This window comes from Sinocyclocheilus grahami, unplaced genomic scaffold, assembly GCF_001515645.1.
Source record: "Sinocyclocheilus grahami isolate Dianchi unplaced genomic scaffold, SAMN03320097.WGS_v1.1 scaffold1772.1, whole genome shotgun sequence".
NCBI lineage: Eukaryota > Metazoa > Chordata > Actinopteri > Cypriniformes > Cyprinidae > Sinocyclocheilus > Sinocyclocheilus grahami.
The window spans coordinates 132,414-140,947 of record NW_015506951.1 but is presented as its reverse complement, the minus strand read 5'-3'; the positions used below and the strand labels follow the sequence as shown (position 1 = coordinate 140,947).

General features: G+C 39.6%; 1 protein-coding gene and 1 pseudogene across 1 annotated transcript in view; both read right to left on the bottom strand.

Moving 5' to 3' along the window:
* Positions 1 to 2,608, bottom strand: part of LOC107572547 (peroxisome proliferator-activated receptor delta-like) — a 4,157-nt gene extending 1,549 nt beyond the window's left edge. The window contains exons 1-3 of the mRNA XM_016258967.1: positions 2,424 to 2,608; positions 1,423 to 1,801; positions 1,194 to 1,345 (exon numbers count right to left, since the gene is read on the bottom strand). Coding sequence (XP_016114453.1) covers positions 1,194 to 1,345; positions 1,423 to 1,777 — 507 coding nt within the window. The 5' untranslated portion in view covers positions 1,778 to 1,801; positions 2,424 to 2,608. The remainder of the gene's footprint in view (positions 1 to 1,193; positions 1,346 to 1,422; positions 1,802 to 2,423) is intronic.
* A 2,975-nt stretch (positions 2,609 to 5,583) lies between these two features.
* LOC107572546 (differentially expressed in FDCP 6 homolog) overlaps positions 5,584 to 8,534 on the bottom strand; it is a 21,551-nt pseudogene continuing 18,600 nt past the window's right edge.

Genomic DNA, 8,534 nt, shown 5'->3' with positions numbered 1-8,534 from the left:
AACGACCCAAACAAATGAAAATGGAGAAAACTAAACGGATTTCACAAATAGCAGCAACCTTTGGTATTTAACTTCAGACGGCGAAATAGCTTTAGTCGCGGTAGCGCTGCAGTATTTCGCAAGTGTCTCATTGGTCAACGCGCTTTTGTCGCAACTTAAACGAATAGGAATGCACTGCTGCGATTTGAAGACGCTGGAAATTTGAGGCGAGTATTGTTGTGTATAAACAGCACAATATTGCATTTCACTGACGTCTCTTTGACCCGCACAATCTGACCCGGTCCGGTTTAGAGTTAAGTTTGCACTGATTTCATCAGCGACAAATGGTCCGTTTTATAAAAACAACAACTCTGAAGGTCACAGTGATCGGTCAGCGTGCCTGGAATGGTTTGACTCAGTACATGTCCCTGTAGATCTCCTGCAGAAATGCTTGTGTTTTTGGGAAATTCTTGCAACAACAAGAAATATTTTACAATGGTTTTTTGGATGCTGCATGTGTTTAACGAATTGCATTAGATGCGACAATTTGCCTTTGATCACTTTACACATAATTTCAATGAAATGTGTTTGCAAGTTTTATGCAACAAATTGAGTGCAACATTTTTCACTTGATCCGCACAAAAATCTGCTTTTTCAATTTAACCGAATGCAACAATTTGCGCAATAATGAATTTACGAATTAAGTCGACATCTGCATTCTGTTTCAATTCAGTGCATTAGACTTCGTTTAGTTTAACTGAGCTTGGATTTTTTTTTACTAGGTTTTTTTTTTTTTTTTTTTATTTTTTTTTTTTTTTTTACAACTCAATGAAATGTGTTTGCAAGTTTTATGCAACAAATTGAGTGCAACATTTTTCACTTGATCCGCACAAAAATCTGCTTTTTCAATTTAACCGAATGCAACAATTTGCGCAATAATGAATTTACGAATTAAGTCGACATCTGCATTCTGTTTCAATTCAGTGCATTAGACTTCGTTTAGTTTAACTGAGCTTGGATTTTTTTTTACTAGGTTTTTTTTTTTTTTTTTACATATTTTTATTTTTTTACGCAACACATATTTAAATGTTCCAATTTAGGCAAGAACGATTTACTGATTGATCTGTGTTTAACGCATTGCATTAAATGCCAGACTTTACTTAAGAGCTTTTACGAACTGTTTTTTTATAGATTTTATTAAGTCATATGTGAGCATGACCTCTGACCTTGCAGCCCTCACAGGCATGAACGCCGTAGTGGAATCCTGACGCTCTGTCGCCACAGATGCGACACTCCATGTTAAGCCCCGCCCCCTCCACACGGCCCTGAAGGAGCTGCCCCGACGGAGATGATGCTTTGGAGAGATCTACACACAAATGCACAATCAAACACTTCAGATGTCTTCTAAACGAATGTAACGTGCGAAACTGATCATCCAATCACCTGTGGAGGCTTCAGGACTGGCTGTGCTGCGGCTCGTGTTGCTCTGCTTTTCCAGTTCGTTCGCCTCCTGCCGATTTGTCTCCCAGCTAAGCTCCTCCCCTTGCAGATCCATACCGTCCTCAGGCTCCACCCCCACATCTAGCTCCAGGTTAAGCTCCACCCCCACTCCCAGCTCACACAGCACGTCCGCTAGGTGTTTGTCGTCTGGCCCCTCCCCCTGGCTACTGCAAGGGGAGGAGTCTTTGTTCCCCATACAGACTCCGCCCACCACGCCGGGGTCTCTGGGTAATCTGCTCCTCACGGCCAGAAAGGCAGAGTCTCTTCCGTCCATCTCCAGAAACTCAAAGATGCTCATGAGCCGCGGCGATCATAACAGCACCTGAGAGACGCAAATACATTACAGATGCGTTTTATCTAAACAAACACGCTGTTTTTTACGTTGTGTCTAAACAAACATACATTACATTATAATAAAAAAAAAAAAAAAACAAGCTCACAAATTTCTACACTAAGCATAGTTTAGGTATTTGTAGTAAACATGTGGTTATGCAAATGGTCAAAAAAACATGGTTACTACACTTTTACTATAATTAAGCCATGGTTTTATCTTCATAAGGCATGGCACACACTACAGCGCCGATGATGTGTGAGGGTCGATGAACGGGTGCCACCACAAACATCTCAAAGGTCTTGGCGACTCTGATGTTTGTGTTTTTGCGTGAAGCTGAAGATGAAAAGAAAACACTATAAACGGCTCTCCGGTGATGTTACAGCCCGGTACACCGGAGTGATCCGTTTGCAAACACACACACTGCGTGCCAGGATATGTTGCAAGAGGAGCGTCCCAAAACAACGTTCACCGACAAGCCTATCTATCTGTACGTGTCTTTAACTCGATACAAAACTCTCTTAGAAACTTCGCATGAGCGTAACGGTGTCGGTAAATACCCCACCGGAGTCTCACGTGAGCGCATGCAGAAACGAACGGAAGGCGAACTTACGCGTTCGTTCCCGACGGGTTCCTCCGTTATCCTCCGGGTCGGATCAGCGCTCCGCGTTTACCGGGACACCGGAGCTCCGGCGTGACGTCACAGCGGCTCCCTTCGTTTAACCCTGTAAGATCTTCCGGTTTGTATTGTTGATACATTGTGTGTAACGTGTGCGAAGTTGTATTTCATTAATGTCATCTCTGAATTGTTTGCAATAATAAAAAATATATATATAAGCCTTCTTTTTCACATTTCTTCATTGAAGTGGGCGCACTCCTTAAATATCTTAGGTTGATTAAGAACAATAACAGTGACAGATTTTTATTTATTAAAAAAAAAAAAAAATGAAATCATATAACTTAAATATTAAAATATTAATAAAATAATAATATATTTAAATATTAATATTATGATGATTGTTCTGGTAATACCACTGATGCATAAGGTTCTCTCCCTCTGTAGTGTTATTATTATTATCTTTTATTTATTTATCTTTATGTATTTAATTTTGTACGTGAAACTTTACTAGCTGTTTATTGTTTTTTTCTCCCGTAGGGGTTCTCTACGGTGGCCGAGAAGTGCAAAGCAAATCACAATTCTGAAAACAAAATAAATTACAAACGCAAATGCAAGTCTAAAAAACAAAATAACAATTCAGAAAGCGCAACAACAATTCAGAAAACATTATAACGAACCCGGGTCGATCGCGTCAAAAAGCCAACGACTAGCGCTTATCCATCTGCGCCACTGCAGCTGATGATTTACAGCCACTTTTAACTAAATGTAAATAGACACCCCGTATTTTTTATTCCAGACTAAGGGCAATTCATAGAATACATTTAAACTGAGCTACTTTAATACCATCTCCGAACTTTCTACCACGACTCTGCTGTTCTTCGGCTGGTTCTTCTCTGTATACGTTGATTGACAGATGTCTCGTCCAATCAGCGGTGAGTAATCCCAAACCAATGGCGCTGTCTCAAACTATACCTACCTTTTCCGGTTTGCCTGATTTGTCGTGTTTTCTGACTTGTTATAATGTTTTCTGAATTGTCGTTGTGTTTTCTGACTTATTTTGTTTTTTAGATTTGCATTTGCGTTTGTAATTTGTTATTTTGTTTTCAGAATTGTGATTTGCTTTGCACTTCTCTGCCACCATAGTTCTCTCAGTTCTGTCCTTTATGTATCTGTTTGATGCATTATATATATATATATATGTGTGTGTGTGTATATATATATATATATATATATGAGTATATATGCGTATCCAGACATGTGCTGCATTCTGAAAACGTGCTTTTAATATTTGTTTTTATTTAACTTTCTACCACGACTCTGCTGTTCTTCGGCTGGTTCTTCTCTGTATACGTTGATTGACAGATGTCTCGTCCAATCAGCGGTGAGTAATCCCAAACCAATGGCGCTGTCTCAAACTATACCTACCTTTTCCGGTTTGCCTGATTTGTCGTGTTTTCTGACTTGTTATAATGTTTTCTGAATTGTCGTTGTGTTTTCTGACTTATTTTGTTTTTTAGATTTGCATTTGCGTTTGTAATTTGTTATTTTGTTTTCAGAATTGTGATTTGCTTTGCACTTCTCTGCCACCATAGTTCTCTCAGTTCTGTCCTTTATGTATCTGTTTGATGCATTATATATATATATATATGTGTGTGTGTGTATATATATATATATATATATATATGAGTATATATGCGTATCCAGACATGTGCTGCATTCTGAAAACGTGCTTTTAATATTTGTTTTTATTTAACTGCAGCACTTCCGGTCACCGCCAGCAGACGTCGCTGTTCGTCGTATGAACCATGAGCTCCGATCAGGGGATTTAAGATGTGTTAGATATCTTCTTTTAACATCCAGATTGTTATAACTCCGTTATAAGACGTTATTATGTGCCTCGTTTGTGCAACGCAAATGACAAGCAACTTTTCTGAAGAGCTTCTCCTCATTTATTTCCTCTGGTGACAGTGAGAGAGAGATAAAGGGCAGTTCATCTACTCAGAAACAGGAAACAGGAAGTCAAACCACAGCGGCTTCACCAAAAATCACACAGCAACAACAAAAACAAGAAAACATATTTCCATTTCAATTATGATTTCAGCGATGGTTCATTCACAGTCACTTTCTTAAAGAAACAGTTAACTAAAAAATAAAAATGCACATCATTTGTTCACCAAAGGAATCACTGCAAGTGAATGGGTGCCGTCAGAATGAGAGTCTAAACAGCTGATAAAAGCATCAATCAAGTTCATCATTTAGAGTCTTAGAAATTCACATATCAAATACGGCTTTAACCATTTTAGTTGTGTTTTACTGTGTTTATATTCATAAATCTCAGGAGTGTGACTGAACAAACTGCTCCTGTCTCAATGTCAAGTGTGCCGGAATAAATCTTTCGAGTATTAAACATTACTGCAGATCAGACGCATGCTGTTAGTGGAGGTAAAGGGTTCAAACCGCCAGAGTAACTGTGACAGATTATTAGGTCTTAAAAGACATTTACTGTTTGTTACACACGTCGCATAAACCGGAATTACAGCGCACACGTCATCTCACTTTACACGCCGTGTGTGCATTACTCTCGTACTTAAAGCAGTAGTTTATACTAGGTTTGTAGTAGGTTTGTAGAAATGTAGCACTGCATCAGTGTCTCAGCAATGGATGCTCTGCAGTGAATGGGTGCCGTCAGAATGAGAGTCTAAACAGCTGATGAAAGCATCACAATAATCCACAGCACTCCATCAGTTAACATCTTGAGAAACCAAAAGCTGAAACAAATCCATCATTAAGACGTTTTTAACTAAAATACAACTCCATAATCTATAATATCGCTTCCTCGGGTGAAAAAGTGCATCTCCTGTTGTCTCTCACATAAACATATGTGTTTAGAAATGTTTAAACGCTGCTTGATCTGTGCAGATTTCTCTCCTGATTCACACCAGAACACTTTTTCACTGGAGGAAGTGTTATTATGGATTATGGACTCTATGTATTTGAGTTAAAAGCGTCTTAATGCTGGATGTGTTTCAGCTTTTGTCTTCTCCAGATGTTAACTGATGGACTGGAGTGCTGTGGATTACTGTGATGTTTTTATCAGCTCTCATTCTGACGGCACCCATTCACTTGCAGTGATGCAATGCTACATTTCTCCAAATCTGATGAAGAAACAAACTCATCCTGATCTCGGAAGGCCTACATTTTCAGCAGATTTTCATTATAGACTGAACAATTCAAAGTGCTACGTCAGTTGTGCTAATTTCCGTCAGGTTTATTCAGCCTCGGCGTCAGTCGGCTCTTTGTTTTCGTTGCCGCCGCAGTCCATGTTCTCACAGTGGAGGCTGTTCGGTTTCTGTGGAGGTCTGGATTCGCTCTCGCTGACCGAGGGGATGCGGACCGGGGGAGCAAGAAGATTACTAGAAGACGCTCTCCTTTCTTTAAAAGAATGGAACAGAAGAGCAGTTAAATGAACAGTTAGTTACCTGTGCAATAAAACATGTGCAGTACCCAACTACCCATGCTTATATTTATTATACACAATGTTATTGATTTATTTGAATATAGCAAAGTTCAATATATTGTCTATACTTTCAATAAAACATTTGCAATGGGTTTTGTTGTTGTTGTTGTTGCATTTACACACTTTTGACCAGCAGGCGTCACTAGCGTGTGGTGTTTCGAGCGCTTCGAAACAGTGAATCATTTTGCAAAGCAATTGTTTCAACTGATTCGAAGCTTCGAAAAGATTCGTTTCTCCCACCATCACTACTACTTGTCATCCTATCTGTCACCAAGACGAATTCCTAGTGTGTGTAAGCACACTTGGCAATAAAGCTCTCTCCGAAATTTTCGTATGCGTTTTTTCGTATTCGTTATCCTAAAAATTCGAAACCTTGCACACCAAGTCCGATGCGCAAAACAGCACTAAATGGAGTCTCTTCAAGCAGTGAGGACGATTTTGTTGTCCTCTCGCTTCTTAAAAAGAGAAAAAGAAAGGAAATATTGGGTCCATCCAATCCTGAGATATAGAGGAAGAGAGTTCCCGTCCTTATTAAGGAGCAGCGGGATTATCGCGGGAGATTACTTCAGGATGTCAGCGACTCATAATGCTTTGCTAGCGATACTAGAGCCACATATTAAAATTAAGACCACCAATTCCTGTGAACTCGGTGTGCAAGGATCTCTACCGCGCTACACCTCTCAAAATTGTGAAAAAGGCGGAAAATCAAACCCGATTAAAAAAATTTTTATGACGGAGAAAAGTTTCGGAGGCAGCGTGTAAATGTGGTTGACAAAACGTGAGGTCGTATTTAATTTTCAACGTGCGAAAAATTCGGACTCGGTGTGCAATGGCCTTGATTCGGAGTAGAAATGAATTGGGTTTTTATTAGTGCTGTCGAACGATTAATCGCGATTAATCGCATCCAAAATAAACGTTTTTCTTTACATAATATATGTGTGTATACTGTGTATATTTATTATGTACTGTATATATAAATACACACACATGCATGTATACATTTAAGAAAAAAAATGTATGTTTATATATTAAATATATTTGTATATCATATAAAATATAAGAATATAAATGTATATACTTATTATGTACTGCTAAATATATACTGTATGTGTGTGTATTTATATATACAGTACATAATAAATATACACAGTATACACACATATATTATGTAAAGAAAAACGTTTATTTTGGATGCGATTAATCGCGATTAATCGTTTGACAGCACTAGTTTTTATGCACTTTTAACGCAACAAGAAGATAGCAAACCTCCAGGGCCGATGGGGTGCATCAAGCGGTTCATCTGCACGTTCCAGTGTTTGACGCTCGTGTTGGCCTGCCGGAGTTTGCGCTGCGCGGCCTGCGGACGACACACGTTCATGAGTGCGGGGGAACACGTGAGGAACGCGACACTAGCGCGGCGCTGAGCTCACCGCAATGTCCTGGTCCACTCTGCGTCGGCTGGCCCGCACTTTGTCCAGCTGGTGCTGGGCCTCGTCCAGAGCCTGAGACTTCCTCTCCATCTCCTGCAGGAGCTCCTGCTTCTCTCGCTGGGTCTGCTGGAGCTGCTCCTCCTGGTCCTCCTGCAGCACCAGCAGAGACTTCACCTTCTCCTCCTCCTCCGCCAGCAGCCTGCCAACACAGAACCAAACGCTAGCGCTAACCACCAGAGTGCAACTCAACACTACACTACACTACACCTAAACAAACCGAACATCAGTGCTAACACAGCTAAACACCAGAAATATTAATAACACAGCTAAACACTAGAAATATTAATGACACAGCTAAACACTAGAAATCAATGCTAACACAGCTAAACACCAGAAATGCTAATGCTAACACAGCTAAACACCAGAAATATTAATAACACAGCTAAACACTAGAAAGCAATGCTAACACAGCTAAACACCAGAAACGCTAATGCTAACACAGCTAAACACCAGAAACGGTAATGCTAACACAGCTAAACACCAGAAATGGTAATGCTAACACAGCTAAGCACTAGAAATGCTAATGCTAGCACAGCTAAACACCAGAAATGCTAATGCTAACACAACTAAACACTAAAAACATCAACGCTAACACAGCTAAACACCAGAAATAGTAATGTTAACACAGCTAAGCACTAGAAATGCTAATGCTAACACAGCTAAACACTAGAAACATCAACACTAACACAGCTAAATACCAGAAATAGTAATGCTAGCACAGCTAAACACCAGAAATGCTAATGCTAACAAAACTAAACACTAAAAACATCAACGCTAACACAGCTAAACACCAGAAATAGTAATGTTAACACAGCTAAGCACTAGAAATCAATGCTAACACAGCTAAACACCAGAAATGCTAATGCTAACACAGCTAAACATTAGAAATGGTAAGGTTAGCACAGCTAAACACCAGAAATGCTAATGCTAACACAGCTAAACACTAGAAATGGTAATGCTAGCACAGCTAAACACCAGAAATGCTAATGCTAACACAGCTAAACACTTGAAATGGTAATGCTAGCACAGCTAAACACCAGAAATAGTAATGTCAACACAGCTAAACACTTAAAATGGTAATGCTAGCACAGCTAAACA